This window comes from Sceloporus occidentalis, unplaced genomic scaffold (genome assembly GCF_023333645.1).
Source record: "Sceloporus occidentalis isolate IW3139 unplaced genomic scaffold, rSceOcc1.0.p SCAF_8, whole genome shotgun sequence".
Taxonomy (NCBI): domain Eukaryota; kingdom Metazoa; phylum Chordata; class Lepidosauria; order Squamata; family Phrynosomatidae; genus Sceloporus; species Sceloporus occidentalis.
Window position 1 is genome coordinate 10,554,731 of NW_028316988.1, and position 16,064 is coordinate 10,570,794.

The 16,064-nt window shown below is 53.8% G+C and overlaps 1 protein-coding gene across 1 annotated transcript in view; it reads right to left on the reverse strand.

Moving 5' to 3' along the window:
• The window catches only part of LOC149307860 (calmodulin-binding transcription activator 1-like), a 344,276-nt gene that overhangs the window by 13,969 nt on the left and 314,243 nt on the right, over window positions 1–16,064 (reverse strand). The window contains exons 6-13 of the mRNA XM_089534531.1: window positions 14,891–15,044; window positions 7,044–7,184; window positions 3,931–5,966; window positions 2,966–3,092; window positions 2,411–2,545; window positions 1,873–2,045; window positions 826–1,025; window positions 163–241 (exon numbers count right to left, since the gene is read on the reverse strand). Coding sequence (XP_089390657.1) covers window positions 163–241; window positions 826–1,025; window positions 1,873–2,045; window positions 2,411–2,545; window positions 2,966–3,092; window positions 3,931–5,966; window positions 7,044–7,184; window positions 14,891–15,044 — 3,045 coding nt within the window. The remainder of the gene's footprint in view (window positions 1–162; window positions 242–825; window positions 1,026–1,872; window positions 2,046–2,410; window positions 2,546–2,965; window positions 3,093–3,930; window positions 5,967–7,043; window positions 7,185–14,890; window positions 15,045–16,064) is intronic.

The window sequence follows — 16,064 nt, forward strand, 5'->3', positions numbered from 1 at the left end:
CTACAGAACAGGCAGACCAAAGGGCAGGAGAGCTGCGAAGCCCATGGCCTTAAAACAAAGGCAAAGAGGAGCGACCCGTGCAACTCTCTTGCCCTCCAGCCTTGAGGCTTCCCTCCCACCCTCCTCTCCCTCTGAGGATGATGGTCAGGGGGCAGGCAGTACCAGCGGCGTGCAGGAGAAGTGGTCTACGTTCAGGGGGTCCACCTCCAGCTCCAGGTCAATGCTATCCGCATGTTTAGTGCTGGAGAGACAAAAGAGGGACGGTAATGCCAGGCTGCTTCTTCAGGGGAACCTCTCTGCTGGGTTGGGAAATAAATACCAGTGGGGCACCCTGCTTTCCACAGAGGGAAAGGTCACAAAGCACCCCAAAGGCAACAAAAGCTTCTTGGGCAGAACCTACAACTCTGCAGCACCTGAAGAGAAACCAGTTTTCTTGGGGCTTTCTCTGTAGTGGCGCCTGGACTGTGGGACTCCCTGCCCAGGAAGTTAGGCTGGTCCTATCTTTTTTAAGCTTCTGGTGGGCAGCCAAAACAGTGCTGTCCGGCAGGGCATTCAGTGTCTGAAATGGCTGCTTTAACTGTTTCGACTTTTGGATTGTTATTAGACTGCCTTTAGGACGTTTTGTAATGTACTGTTTGGCTCTCTGTATGATTTTAATCTTTGTTTGTTGCCTTGGGAGCCTTTGTGGGTGGGGAAGTGATACATAACAACAACAACCACAACTTGGATATGTGTGCCTCCAGTGGAGCTCACTTATCCCACTGCTCCTTCCTTCCCATGGCAGCCCTGACCCTTTTCTCCTGAAGCCTGGCCTTGGGCACTCACCGCCACTTGAGGAGGGTCTGGATGAGGGTGGCATAGCCCTGGGCAGCCGCCAGGTGGAGCAGAGTCATCCCCCGGAAGGTCTTGGAGTGGATGAGGTGCTTAGACCTGGCCCAGCAGGCCCGGCTCATCATCTTCTCACACACAACCACCACACGGCTCTCAAAGCAGTTGCCCAAAGCGGCCGTCGTCCCTGAGATGCACTGGGAGCAAAGGAAGAGTCGGTTTTCTTCTGTCCGCCTTTTTTGCTGCCCAGCACTCCCATCCATGCAAGGTAACGGGGAACGCAAGGGCTTGGACGACTCTAGAACTCAGTTGCATATCTTTGCTCTTTAGGATCTTGTCTAGTTCTTTCATGGCTACCCTTCCCATTCCTAGTTTTGTACTGATTTCTTGAGTAAACATTGAATAATTTTTGGTTGTTGTTAACTGCCCTGGAATCAATCTTGACTCTGTAGATGAGTCTTCTCCTAGTCTTCCTAACCCCAGCTGCTCTGCTTAGTTCCTGCATATTTATACCTGTGGCCTCCTTCATAGAGTCCCTCCATCTGGTGTGTGGTCTTCCTCTCTTTCTCCTTCCCTCCACATTTCCTAGCTGTATTGTTTTTCCAATGAGTCATGATGTTGCCAAAACATGATAGCCTAAGTCTAGGCATCTTGGCCTCTGGGGAGATTTCAAGTGTGGTCTCTTCTTATTTCTGGACTAAACCTTACTGAGGGGCAAAGAATGGGGCAACTGGTGGCAGGCAGGGGGCCTAAATAACTGACATGGATAGATCAGCTCCATGTCAGTGTGTTGCATGTGCGCAAGTGTAATGAATGGTGCAAAGGTGCACTGGAGTGGAGGGAGCAATGTCTGAGGGCCCTGTGCAGTCCTTGGGGCTGTTGCTTCTGTTGCTTTCTCCAAAAGCCCATTGGGGAGGAGGAGGAGGGGAAACCCTGTTTGACCAACTCTCCCCCAGAGTTTGCCTTTGCTTTTAGCTAAGCCCCCCACTTCACCCCACCCGAAGGGGAGGTCCTCCTGGTGGCCCAGAGCTTGGGGGCTGGTACCTGTGCTTGGCCGCCCCCTCCGCCTCCGGAGCCCCCTCCACCGCCTCCTCCACTGGGGGCCCCAGGGGCTTTGTGCGGCTGCTGCTGCTGCTGTTGGGGCCCCGGGCTCATCTCGGCCATGCGCCTCTCCATCTGCTCCAGCCGCTCCAGGATGGACATCCTGAACTGGTTCTCTGGACCAAAGAGAAGAAATGGGGGGGGGGGGGTGAGGAGGAGGAGGCAAGTGAGGCCCCTGGGGCCCAAGGGCCCATGTCAAGCCTGCCCCATGGAGGCTCTCCAGGGGGCTGGACCAGGGGTGGCTCTCCCAGGGGCTCCATAGGGAAGCCCAGCAGGGCACCCCCCCTGTCTCTTGGAGGGATGGGGACTTGGGGCCACTCTCCTCCCTGGGAAACTCCTCCTCCACGCTCTGTCTCTCCTCCACCGGGGCTCTCCCACCCGAAAGCCCCTCACCCCCCAGGAAGGAAAGCAGGCAGGGAAGACATGCAGTCCCCTGGGAAGACCCACATCCTGGCTGAGCCAAGGGCAGAAGGGCGCTCACCGTCGAGGGAGAGCCAGTCGTGCTGTGGGGAGGGCAGGGTGGGCACCGCCCGGGCTTTGTATTCGAAGACCACTGAGTTGGAGATGACCTGGCTGTTGAAGGCCACTTGCAGGGCCACGAGCCCCGTGTCATGCGCTGGAAGGCAAGGAAGAAAAAGAAAAAGTGAGGCTCTTCCTTCTCTGAGGCATCCCAGGAGGAAGGGAGCCAGGGTGGGGGACCATGGTGGAAAGGCAGCGGGGACAGGGCTTCCCATGGTCCCCTCTCCATGGCCTTTGGAGGCCAGGGAGGCCAGAAAGCGGGCCAGGGTCTCCTCCTGCGGGCCCCAGAGAGACAGGGGCAGGGGATCCTGCATGCTCAGAGGCAGTCTCTCTCTTTCTCTCTCTCAGCTTCAGGGAGTGATGGGAAGAAGGAGCCAGGAGCCTTGGGCTGGCCTGGCTGGGCAGAAGGAAGCCACAGGGACTCACCTGCAAGGCATCTTCCAGCCAGGGCTGCCAAGGTCTGGATCCCTCCCTCTCTCCCCCCAAGAAAGTTTCCCAGAGGGCCCCCTTGGCTCACCTGGGCAGTAGCAGCGCAGGACCCCTGGCTGGATCAGGGAAGCTGGGACAGAGACCTGGTCAAAGAGGCAGCTGTAGTTGTTGCTGGCCTCCTGCCAGGGCCCAGTGATCAGCACCTTCACGCCCCCCTGCGAGGAAGAGCAGAGAGGATGAGGGGCCGCCAGTGGGGAGGACCCCCCAAAGGCAAGCCCGAGAAATGGGGAAAGCTCAGCAGAGTCAAAAGCCAGCCCACTGCCAGGCCAAAAGGCCACCAGAACACATAGGGCAAGGGCTAGGGCTTCGGGTTAGGGTTGGGGCTAGGATTTAGGGTTGGGGTTTAGGGTTGAGGTCAGGGTCAGGATTAGCGTTAGGGTCAGTATCAGGGTTAGGATTTGGGGCATACAGAGCTGGCAGATGGTTGTGGGGGTATTAGTGCTTAAGAGAGATTCCACCCCCACCCCCACCCCCCACCCCCGCTGCCACAGAATTCTCAGGCCCTTTCCTGCCTTTGTTCTAGTATTTTATGTGGGTGGGAGCAGAAGAGTGGGCTGTGTGAATGGGGGGGGGGGAGCAGGAAGGTATTGCCATGTCAGCATGGAAAGGATCCCCCCCACCCTCCTGGCCCCCCACTCCCTGAAGTGCTGCACCCTGTTTCCCACCAAGTGCTGGAAGAATCCCAGCTGTGCCAGGCGGGCATAGGGGCACCTCCCTCCCCTCCTGGGCAACCCCAAGGCACTTGCCCCAAAGAAACAGCTCCCCACGGGTCACCCTAGCCCACCCTGGTGGTAGCGACTGATGACCCTTGTGTCAGTGGGGCAATGAATCCACTCCAGGCTTTGGTTAGTCTTACAGGAGCTCCCCGAAGTGCTGATCCTTCTGGGACTTATTCAAAGCCTCCATTGGAGCCAGAAGGGGAGTCATGCCCATCTGGAACTTCCACCATGACACAGACTCAGCCACCCACCCCATGAACTTTCTGTGGCTCACCTCTGGGTATGACCACTCGGGTGAGTAGTCTGTCACCATGAAGAGGCGCCCACTCTGTTGGAGCATTCCCAGGGTGCCTTGGGCTGCTGCTGCCGCTGCTGCCGCCGCCGCTGCCGATACCACCTCGGTCACATGCATGTAGGCCATGGTGCTGGCCCCGTTCTCTGCGGCGCTGAGGTGGAGGTTGGCTTGCTGAGGGCTGCAGCAGGGGATGCACATCTCGGCCGGGCCGTAGGAGGATGAGGCCCGGTTGCCCTCCTCTGCCGCCTGGGTCAGCCCAGCACCGTCTCCAGAGACCAGCTGGTGGCCGTAGAGAGCGTTGCCCCCACCCTCCACCGAGATGAAGTCGTTGATCAGGTCGGAGAACTGGTTGCTGAAGGAGATGTCGAAGTGATCCAGGCTGAGCTCCATGTTGGAGGTGCTGCTGAGGGCTGGGTGGGCCACCGGGTAGAGGCCAGGCACCATGTTCCCCTGGAGGACGGGGAGGCCCCCACTCCCATTACGCAGAGCCCCATTGGCCTCAGGTGGCAGGTAGTGCTCCGTGCCGCAGGCCTGTAGCTCTCCAGGCTTGAGCAGGCCTTCGGCTCCTTCCCCATGTGGCGAGGTCTCCATTGGGACCTCACCATCAGGCGCCATGCTCTGGAAGTTGGCTTGGAACTGCATGAGCTGAAGTGAGGAGGTGGGCTCGATCCGGGCCTCCACGGCGCCATTGCAGTGGGAGGCGCCCGGGGGTGAGGCCTCCGTCTTGACACTGGGGAGGCCCAAGGGGCCAACGAAGGAACCGCCCCCGCCATCAGTCAGGCTGTTGTGGGCGCTGGGCTCCAGGGGCAAGGGCTTGCTGGGGGCCTCCTGCAGAAAGAAGCTGGGCGAAGGGGTCTGGTGGATGTGGGGGCTCTGGACCGGCTGGCCAAAGCCTGAGGAGGAGTAGTCCTTGTTGGAGTCGATGGCGCTGAAGTCCATCTGCTCCAAGGTGGTGCTGGGGCTGAGGCCGCCGCCGGATGGGAGCAGGCTGGGCCCGGGGGCCAGAGTCAATGAGTTGGAGGAGGTGGCGGAGGAGGCGGATGAGGCAGAGGAAGAGGAGGAGGATGAAGAGGAGGAGGAGGAGGAGGAAGAGGAGGAGGAGGAGGAGGAGGAGGAAGAGGAGGAGGAGGAGGAGGAGGAGGAGGAGAAGGCGGCAGCCTCCTTGGAGATCTGTTGCTCGAAGGACGTGTCCTCAGTTTTGATCTCTTTCACCAGGGCAGTGCTGAAGTTGAAGCTCCGCTCCGTGGTGGGCGACTGTCGGAGATTGGGACCCAGGCAGCCGTCCCCCTTAGGGCCTCCTCCACCATAGGTCTGGCCTTGCTTGGGGTTGTTGAGGAAGCAGTCAGGGTCAAAGTTCATGGTTGTCTCTGGCATCTTCCTGCTGCTGTCCAGCGTGGTGGAGAGCACTAGCTCCTCTGAGACACTGGCTGGCAAGATGGACAGGCCTTCAGAGCTGCTGGCTGTTGTCGGGAAGGCAAACTTGTGGCCCTCTGAGCTGACAGCCAGGACCAGCCCTTGCGCCGCCGCTGCCGCATCTGAGGAGAGGAGGTGCGAGTTGGGGCCGGTGGTGGGGGACATGGCATAGACGGCCTCGCTGGTGACGTCCGACATGAAAACAGCGGCCGCAGCGGCGCTCTGAGATAGATTCCCCATGACGGAAGCCACAGTCACGCTGGAGACCCCTGTGACGGCTGGGCTGTCAGCCACATCCGGGTCGCTGTTCAGACCGCTGCTGATGGAGACTGGGGAGTTCTGGGTGGTGTCAGGGACCTCCACCTGGTTGGTGGAGGAGACTTCCGTGCTGTTCTGGTGCAGCAAAACTGGCTTGGCCACTTTGCCATTCCGCTTCTCCCGGCTGGTAGCCTTGCCATGGCTGTGCTCGTTCTTGCCCTCAGAGACATCATTGTTCTGCACTTCGGAGTGGACGCCGTATCCGCTTGACCTCGGCTCAACCTTGGGGGAGATGATCCGATGTTTGGCACTGTTGCACTTGTGGTGCACGCTGCTGCTGGCGCCTGTCCAAAGAAACGAAGCAGAGAAAGAGAGGAAGGGGCCCTGGGTCAGCAGGAGACGTGGCCCAACGGGACACAGCAAACCAGCCTCCCTTGGAAATGCCACTCCAAGCCCATACAGAAGGGGCTTAATGGTTCAGAGTGGGTTTGAATGGGAGGGCCCTTGTGGTCTCTTCCAACTCTACAGTTCTATGAAACACCATTTTTTCCCAGAAGTCCTCTGCCAGCTGCTATTTGCCTCTCTAAAATAAAGCAAACAGCAGCTTTGGGGGGGGGGGCAATTTTCAGAGGGGAAATTTAGTGTGTGCGTCCATGAAATCCCCTCTGTCTGAGACTGCCCTGCTGCCTTCATCCTTGTATGGATCAGACCCTGGTAGCTGCTTTGCTCAAGGAAGGAAATGTGAGTCGTGGCAAGCAGAGGATAAGTGGCCGTTCTTGACCAAAGAGTGTCTGGTGTGGCCCTCACCTCACTAATGCTCTTTGTCTCCTGTTCTGTTCCCTGCCTCTGCTGCTTCTATGCCTGGGCCCTGCCTTCAGAGAGCTGTTATCCCCATGCCTCCTAGCCAAACCGACGTGCCCCTGAACCTGTGCCACCAGATCTCAACTGATCTCAGAAGCCAAGCAGGGCCAGGCCTGGGGGGGGGGGTCGCTGGGGCTATTTTTTCAGGGAGGCAATGGCAATGGTAAACCACCTCTGAGTCTTCCTCGCCTTAGGAAACTTTGTGGAATTCATGCAGCAGTGGGGCTTTAAGCCAATGTGATGGCAAACTCTACTCCTTTACTTTTTGAGCAAGTGTGAGAGCTTCTCTGCTCATCCACTGGATCACCTGCTGTATTCTAGGGCTGGGGAAGAAGGGGTTCTGGGGTGCGAGGGTCAACCCTGCCTTGGCCTTGGCCTCTGGACTGTCCACCCAATGGTTGTCCAGCCAGGGCTGGCTTTTCTCTGCTCCTCCTCATTCAACTTCCCTCCTCCCTAAAACTCCAGCCCTTTTGGGGAGGACCTTGTGAGGGCTAGAAAGGCAGAGGACGCAACATTCCCCTGCCCTCGCCCCTTTTGGCCTTCCCTGGGCGCCTCCTCACCCAGGTTGCCGGTGCAGAGGCAGTTGTGCGTCCGAGGCTGAGGTTTGGTCTGGTGGCTGTCCAGGATCTGCTGCACCAGCTGCTCCACCGAGAAGCCCGAACTGCTGTTCCCGTTGCTGCATGTCCACTTGATGCCGTGGACTGTCGGGGGGGGAGGGGGGAGAAAACGAGAGAGAAAGACCATGCTTGAGAGAAGGGTGGGGGGATGATGGGTGTGGGGGTCCCAAGGCCAGCCCCTGCCCCCTCTCCAAACCAACCCCAGGGCCAGGCTGTTGTCGCTTTGCATTGGCTGGTCAGGGTGGCACCCTAAGATCAGTGGGTGTCGTGAAGGCTTTTAGTTTTTAGGTTTTTTTCCTTTTTGGAAAAAAGAGTCCTCTCCTCTCTGCTACCTTGGCTAAAAAGGAAGACGCTTTCTAAGGGAGAAGAGAAAAGCCAGGATAAGATGGGACTTGTTGTCCAAAAGAGGAATATGTTCCAGGCTCTTAAAAGGAGGCACAACTTGGCCCCAGTAGCATGTTTTTAAGAGGTGGCTGACGTGAGAGGAACCCAGTCCAGCCCTTCTTCTGCGGCCCACAATTTGGCCCCAAAGGCTTTGGAAGCACCACTGAGAAAAAAGAAATCCACAAGGCCTGTTTGATGAGAAGGTGGGATGCTTATGGCAAAGGCACAGTGGGCCAAGCATGCCTTGCCAGTGTCCTGAAATTGAGCACTGCACATCTCTGAGACTCTCTCCCCTGCTAAAAACCCACCCCCCAAAAGCCAGTGCTGGTTCTGGGATGATCCAGCTGGCCTGGTCCTGCTGGTGGTGCTTTTTGGAAAGGTCATCTTCCTCCATTCTTCCTCCTCCTCTTCCTCCTTCCCCTTCTGTTGTGAAGGTTATAAAATGAAAAGCCACTGAAGGGTGACAGATTGCAAAGAGAGAATTTCGGGATGCTTAATGTAAATGAGGGGCTCTCTTGGCACATCCAATATGCAGATTGTCTAGCTTTCCTCCCCCTCCTGCAGCCCCTCAGAAAGAAAACCTCCTCTGAGCCAGAGTGGTTAGCGCTGCATATAAAATACTATCAAGATGGCTTTTAACATGTCACGCTTGGCTTCCTGACACATAATGAATCAGCAGGAAGGGAGGAAGAGGAGGAAGAGGAAGGTGGGGAGGGAAGCCTTGGGAAGGGAAGGCAAGAAGACGCCTGTCGCCCGCCTCTCTCTCTCTCCCTCTCAGTCTGTGTTGGAGGGGAACCAACATCCCCCAACGCCGGGAAAGCCTCCCAAGGGACCCTCCTTGGTCTGGTCACACAGGAGCCAGCTTAGCCAAAAGGGCAGCTCAAAGGCATGTCACACATACAACCCCAAAACAGCTGACTTTGCACTTTCTTCTTTGGCCTTCCTGAGTAATTCTTCCAAGCTCATGATGTTTTTCACAAGTATTATGGTGTATCTTAGATTATTGATATCCCTTCTTTCCTGTTGTCTCCACTTCTCCTTCTTCTGAGACTAAGCCTGCTCTTTGTATGCCATTTTCTGCAGAGTGACAGTGCAGCCTTGCCTGACCTTTTGCCAATTGTGAGCCACTTGCTTCTCCTTCTTTCCTCCTTCCCCAGCCCAGCCTTTCTGAATGGGAAGGAAAGCCCCTACAGCCTCCTCCTCTTTCTCCTTCGGCACGGCAGCCACACGGTGGCACTGGCAGACCGGCGAAGGGGACGGATCCCTCTGGATCCTCTCTGGTACAATATTAAAGCTTTTGTTGTTAGGGGACCCAATCTCTCCTAGGGCTGCCATAATTGTCCACTTTTACCAGGGACAAAATGTAGGACAAATTCAAGACCAAACTGTAGGGCAACTGCAGGACAAAACTCAGCTCAAAATGTAGGACATTTAAGGTCCACCATTTTTCTTCAATGTCCTACATTTTGGGCTGAGTTTTGTCCTGCAGTTGTCCTACAGTTTGGTCTTGAATTTGTTCCACATTTTGTCCCTGGTAAAAGTGGACAATTATGGCAACCCTACGAGTCTCCCCCCCACTTTAAATATTCTATAATCACCAAGATTACGGTCTTAAGAGTTTATGTTGGATGTTTCAGGCCCTGTGCTTTGAATAATTAGGTGAAAGAAAGAACACGTTGCTTATAGATTACTGACATGGAGCAGTCTTTGTGGAAGCGAGGCTGGTTGTGATGTGGGGAAGGAGGAATGTGCCAGGGAGGGTCGATGGAGGGAGCCCACGGCTGGGCAGGCCAGCCAGCCAGAGGTCCCTTAGGAAAACCCCTCTTTCCTCGGGAGCCCCTGCTGCCCCAAAAGGGCTCTGTCTTCCCCCACCAGCCCTCAGCAGCCCCTCTAAACCCTCCAGTGAAGTGCAGAGGCTGGTCACCTGGTGTCCAGAATGCCTCTGAGCATGACAGGATTTGGTCTGGAGAGTGCATTCACCCCTCTGCGAATTCACCCATGGCGTGGAGGAATTCCTCTCAGCCCATGGGCACCACCTGGGCCTTGAGGTGGAAGGAGGAGATGGGGAGAGATGAGAGGCCTGGCAACCCCTCTGCCACTCTCAGAGACAAAAGGGTGCTGGCACCACACGGTGCCCCCTCTGCAAATCCAGGCTAGTTCAGAGGGACTTAGGGAAGCCCCACCCGGCCGGCCGGTGCATGTGGGGGGCTGAGGAACATGGGAGGTGTGTGTGTGTGTGTGTGTGTGGCCCCACCTGGCTGCTAATAGACTTTAAGCCCAGATGGCCAAAGAGGAGTAATGGCCTCTGCCTACATGGATATCCCTCCCGACCATCTTAACTGAGAACAACTATAACAACTCAGTAAAATGCCGACACAGACCTCCATGGGCTTTCTCGGAGACCATGACTCTTAACACCATCACTTTTCTTCTGTATGATTTTAGCACCCTTGCCAGATGAAGAAGCCAGTGAGACTTGGAAAGTTTGCATGGTGTGTTTTGTGCCTTTTGAAGGCAATTGCTCTTTTGTGGATTTTAGATGTTTTTTGTGTATATCTCTGCATGGCGCCTGGGCCTGGTAATGCAGTCCAGGGCCTGGAGTTGTGCCACCTGAGATCCTTGCCAGGAGAAAGCTCTTGTGAAAGGGGGCCAACTTCTCGGGAGGGAGTTGGGCAGATAGGGGGCAGATGGCAAGGGCAGGAGAGATGCTTGCCTGAACACTTTGCATTTCAAAGGCCTGGAAGATCTTTTGAAAAACCATTTCTTTGGTATCTGTCTAGGGAGCTGCATTGCACAACAGGCAAAGAAAGGAAGGTATGGGTTTTTTGTAGGTTGAGTGGGGGTCAGGGAGAAGAAGAGGGAGGGAAAGAGGCCCTCTCTGCCAGGCTCAAGCATCCTCCCTGGACACGGTGCTTGGAGGCTCCATGCTTGGATACATCGGCAGGCAGATCTCCTTGGGACAGAGGAACTAAGAAGCATCAGGAAACCCAGCTGTGAAGCCTGGGATGGAACGTGATTTATGTGGAAATGGGAGGGAGCTTAATGGGTTTGGCTCTAGGATTCAGGAGCAGGCGCTGCACTGGGCCCAAAGGGAGCCTTTCTCAGGAGCTGCTACTGTTCTCCTGGCCTTGATCCACAGGACAAAAAGCCTTCTGGTGCTCAAGGGATGGTGCTTTGGTGGACCCCACTGGATGCTCCCTAGGTCCTGCTTCCGTTCCCTCCTGAAATGGGCTCAGCTAAGAGTCGCCTTCCTCTCCCCCAGACTCCAAGGTCAGCATTATCCTCAACCCCCAAATAATCTAAACATCATTATCAACATCATGAAAACTGGGACCCTTTTAAAAAAACAACCAAGTTTGCTTTTCATGGGGTCCCTCTGATTCCTGGACAGATACGCATCTCTAAACAGGAAAGAGGAGGTGTGGATGGACACCCGCTGGAGAAGCTAAATCATTGGGCAGAACTTTGTACTTTGTACTCCCCCCCAAAGCATAAAAGAGATTTACAGCCGGCGTGGTGTCATTCTCGCACCGGTTTTTTCCTTCCCTGACGCAGTGCAGATTTTGAAACCTGCTGCTACCTATACCCACCCCCACCCCCTCCACTGAGGGCTGAAGAAGACTCCGCTTGGCCCTTCTCCATCCCAAACAGGGTGGGGGGCATGAGGGCACGGCCATTGGGCACGTCCTTTGTCCCCTGCTTCTGCCACAGCCCTGCCACGGCCTACACAAAACCACTGAAGCTCCCTAGAGCCCCACAGCCTCCTCCAGGGAAAGGCCAGGCCCATGCCAAAGGGGCAGGCGCAGGAAGAACGGAGGCCAAGGGATGGTGGGGAAGGATGGGTTCCGCAGCTGGGGGCAAAGGCCAATTCTAAAGGGGTCTCTCCAAGTCTAGCACCTTGGATAGTCCCTTTAATGTAAACCTCTCAGAGATGATTCACTGACTGGCATGAGACCCAAAGAAGGGAGCTGCCCCACATCTTGCTGGAGTATGCGCTTTTGCAAGCATGGTGCGGGGTGGGAGTCCCTTAGCTTGGAGGTCCACTGTTCAGGCCCCTCTTCCTCCCTGATCATGCATCTTTGGGGCCAATGGGAACAACCCATTGAGTCCTATGTTTGAGCAGAGCTTGGAAAGGTTACTTTTTTGCATTGCAGTTCCTGGGATCTCCCAGGCAGTGTGAGCTGTGGCCAGTGCTGGCTTTGGGCCTCTGGAGATCAGTTATGCCTCCAAGTAGCATTTCCCAGCTGCGATGCAGAGGGTGGGCTGGAGGGGCTGGGGCCAGTGGGGGGCGGCAGATGGTGGCCTGGTGGCAGTGGACTCTCCCTCAGCCTCTGACCTCTGAGAATGAGTCTGGAGGAACCTGCTTGGCTCCTGCCACAGCTCTTGTAGCTGCAGGACTAGAGAATGAAGGAGAAACATCATGGTCACTTCCATACTAAACTAACCAAGGAAAATTGGGAGGAAATTGGCGGGGGGGATGTGTCCCTTGGACAAGCCCTTTGGGCTGAATGGAAGAAGCAACCGAGGCTCCGTTTGGCCAGGGACCTTCCCATTCCCCCCTCCTCATTTCTCCCCCTTTCTTTCTCTTTCTCCTATTGACAAACCATTTCTTCTTCTCTCCCATCAAGAACTTGATCAGAATTCTTTTTAAATATATTCATTTCACAAGCCCCCCTTTGAAAGGCGATTTTTGTCTCTCCCTGTCAGCAGCTAGAGAAGTATTTTTCACAGATTTCCTGAATGAAAATAAAAGACAAATCGAACATTTACGCTAATTGCGTATGTTGGTGCTAATTTAATTTGCATTTCAAACTCAATTATCCTGTCAAAAGGAAGCTTGGCAGAGGTTTAAAGAACATTCCTCTGCCTGAAAAAACCTGAAGGCACACACACAAAAAGAAAAGAAAACCCAATCTCAACAAATAAACTTTGATTGAAGCCCCAACAAGAAATGGTAGAGCTGGGGGGACCCTCAAGGACCATCCAGTCCAACCCCCTTCTGCTATGTATACATAGGAATACATAGGATCCTAGAGGACATATAGTCTGACCCCCTGTTCAGCATCAGGATGGCACTGAAAGATGTGAGCAACCAAGGGTTTTCTTGGCATAAAGAGGAGCTTTGCCATGGGCTGACCCTGAAGCTGAGACAGTGTGACCCTTACAGAAGAGAAGGGGAGGGGTGGGGTGGCAAATGGCAGGGATTCTGCCACGGATAACACTTAGCATTGGAAGGGATTCCCAGGGGTCACCTTGTCCAACTGCCTTCTACCATGAAGGAATACCTAGCATTATAGGGTTGAGTTGAAGCTGGGAGCCTGGGCCTTGCCCAAGCTCACTCAGTGAATTTCTATGGTGAATTGGAGGCTAGCATTCTAATCCCAGCTCAGCCATGTAAATCCACAGGATGACATTGGGGAGGTCACACTCTCTCACTCATGGATATTCTGAATATACTAACCTATCCTGTGCTGTCCTATCCTATCCTGTTGTATCCTATCCTATCCTGTCCTGTCCTATGCTATCCCATGCTATCCTATCTTGTCCTATGTCCCTCTCACCATCAGTGCACTATGTCTCTCCTTCTGCTGTGAAGCTGAGAGCATGTGCCTTGCTCAAGGTCACCCAGTACAATGTCAGCCTGTGGCTTTACATGGCTGAGCTGGGATTAGAACACCATAGAAATTCACTGGGTGACCCTTGGGAATCCCTTCGAATGCTAGGTGTTATCCGTGGCAGAATCCCTGCCATTGCACCCCACTGCTCCCCGTCTTCTCTTTTGTGAGGGTCGCACTCTCTCAGCCTCAGAGGCAGGGCATGGCCAACCCTCTCTCTGCACTCTCTCATGGTGATGCTAAGGCAAACCTACCATGCATTTTTATTACTTGATTTTATTTTTGGCAAGGGTAGTTCAGAATATCCATGAATGAGAGAGTGTGATGTACCCAAGAAGGGGGTTGGATGAGATGACCCTTGGGCATCCCTAGGATTTCACCCCACCTCTGTCTTCTCTTCTGTGAGAATCTGAATGGGAAAGGAGCATGACAAGAAAGGAGAGAAGGTCTGAAACGCTCTCTCCTTTTGTTCTCTTTTGCTTTTCAAAGGCAAGCTGTGGGCAAAGATGGGGGGGGGGGGGGACATCACCCTAACAATGGAAATAGCCTCTGGCAAAACCCAGTATGAATGGTAGCTTTGCTTACACAACATGCGCAAATCCTGGCCATCCAATTGTCAGCCAAAGGGTCCTCATTCCTTCACTTCATTTGGAAATGATTAAAAACCAAAATTCTTACTCATTGATCAAGAAATGCTAATCATTCCTTCTCTTTAAAAAGCTTACGAAATCTTCGAATAACAGATATTTTGTGTGTATCAAATTTTGACGAATACTCTTTATGTCACTACAAGTTTCTCCTTCTCTCCTCTGCCCATTTTCTTGGCCCTTTGCATTCTGCAGCCAGCTTGGCAGAGAGATTTGCCAGGAGTGAGGCCATGCATGGCCTGATCCAGGCCCAATCTTTATGTGGCAGCAAAGGGGGCCTGGGTTGACTTCTCCCCACTTCAGACTGGGCAGGCTGGGCTGGTGGGGCCAGAGCGGAGGAGAGGGTCCCGGGAGGAGCTGGACCGGCACTGGCAGAAGGCAGCCGGAGGACAGCACCACCATGGCGGCATGTACATCCTGGCAACATGTTAACACACAATGCACACAGAAGATGGACACAGAAGACAAGTGGATCCAAGGAAATATTGTGTGTGAGTGTGTGTAATAGCAAATATGTGCCGATTCCCTAGACCTGCAGCAGAGTCTCTGTTAATTTAAGCTTTGTTGTCGCATACTAGGTGATTCTTGTTGTTCTAGAGATCAGCTATTAAAGGCGCCTCCTCCTTGCATCTCGAAGGCCCCAGTCCCTGAAAGGCTGAAAAGAAGGGGTCTCTTAGACCCGCAGTGATTGTTGACTCTGCTACAAATATCAGGGGCTTGAAACACAGCCCCACAACCAAGCCCCTCCACCAGGCGCTCTGGTTGCCTTACTTCCCCCCTTCCTTCCTTTTGTAGAGCAGCCTTCAACGTTTCCAAGAATGAAACTTGAAATCATCTTTGCTCCCCTCTGCCTTGGAGAAATGGGAAATGGGACAGTGCTGGACACACTTACAACTATCCCCCCCAAAAAAACACACACGGTCAGTTCTGCAGAGTGGATCTATGGCAGCAGGACCTCTATGGGTCTCTTGGTCCAGAAGGAGAAGCCTCTCTGTGTCTTGGGAGGAATGGGGTGAGAGGGGGACTTTTCCTGATGCCCCCTTGTTACCAAAGCCAGCCTTGCCCTGGGGGTGAGGACCTCGGACCCTGACCTTTGGCTGAAGCGCCTGCCTCTGCTCCCCCTCCCCAAGCCCCACCTACTCACACATGGGCTTCAGCTGGCCAATCAGCTCCTCCTTCGTCCATTTTGCCCACTCCTTCTTGTCGGTGTTGATGGAGCATAGGATGGGCCCGCATGGCTTCCCACAGTCCTCGATGGCAGGTACATTCAGGTAGTGGACCAGCACAATGTCTGGGTTCTTGAAGAGAGACACAACAGGCAAAGCGTCACCATCTTTTGTGCTGCTGCATGTGTTCCTGCCCTTTTGCTTTTTGGGTATTCACGGCAAGGATGAAAAATAACACAATACTGTTTTATGGCAGCACTAAAACCACAAAAATAGTAACCATGGCCCCATACAGACAGGCCAAAATAAAGCTGGTTCGAGTCACTTTGGAGGTATGCTGTTTAAATAATGCATGCATACTAAGAGTCTGGAAGTTGCACCAAAGCCATGATCCAGCCTGGATCATGGCTTTGGCGCAGCTTCCGGACTCTTAGTATGCACGCATCATTTAAACAGCATACCTCCAAAGTGACCCGAAGCAGCTTTATTTTGGCTTGTCTGTATGGGGCCTTAGTATTGTTCACCACGAAGTAGTGAGCCAGGCAGAAATATTACTGTACCGTACGTAGTGCGATACTGAAACCACCATATTATAAAATTACTTTGATTCTTTCAGTTGTATTCGTCAGAAAGCAATGAAATACAAAGTGAAGCAACACCACAATACTGTAGTTTGATGGTAAAACACAACCCTACAAAAGCAGTGCTACTTTTGCTCTTTCCTTATTGCTCAGAACAAAGTAGTAAACTATGTAATACTGTCACAACACTGTACTACAACGCTAAAACCACAATACTGCAAAGGTTTACTCTTGTTACGTACATACAAAAGCCAACTGCCCATCAATAAAAGCACAGAAAGGGCTCACAGTAGAAGAGGACAACATTAACCAGTGAAACCCTCCATTTTTATCAACTGTGTTCCAAGAGCTCTCAACCGAAAGTGGAGATGCTTCATCCATGGAATGAGCAACAGCTTCTGCTCACATGCAAGAGGGTTGCTTATGCTTTGTGCCGGTTTTTGCTCAATCCCAAGGTTTGTTGTACCCCCAAAAGGTAAAAAAGTATTTAAAAGAACACAAGTTACTTTTTCAGCAATATAATGTGTCATGGTAACATTCCTGCTTTTCAAGATAGATGGCAACCATGTGC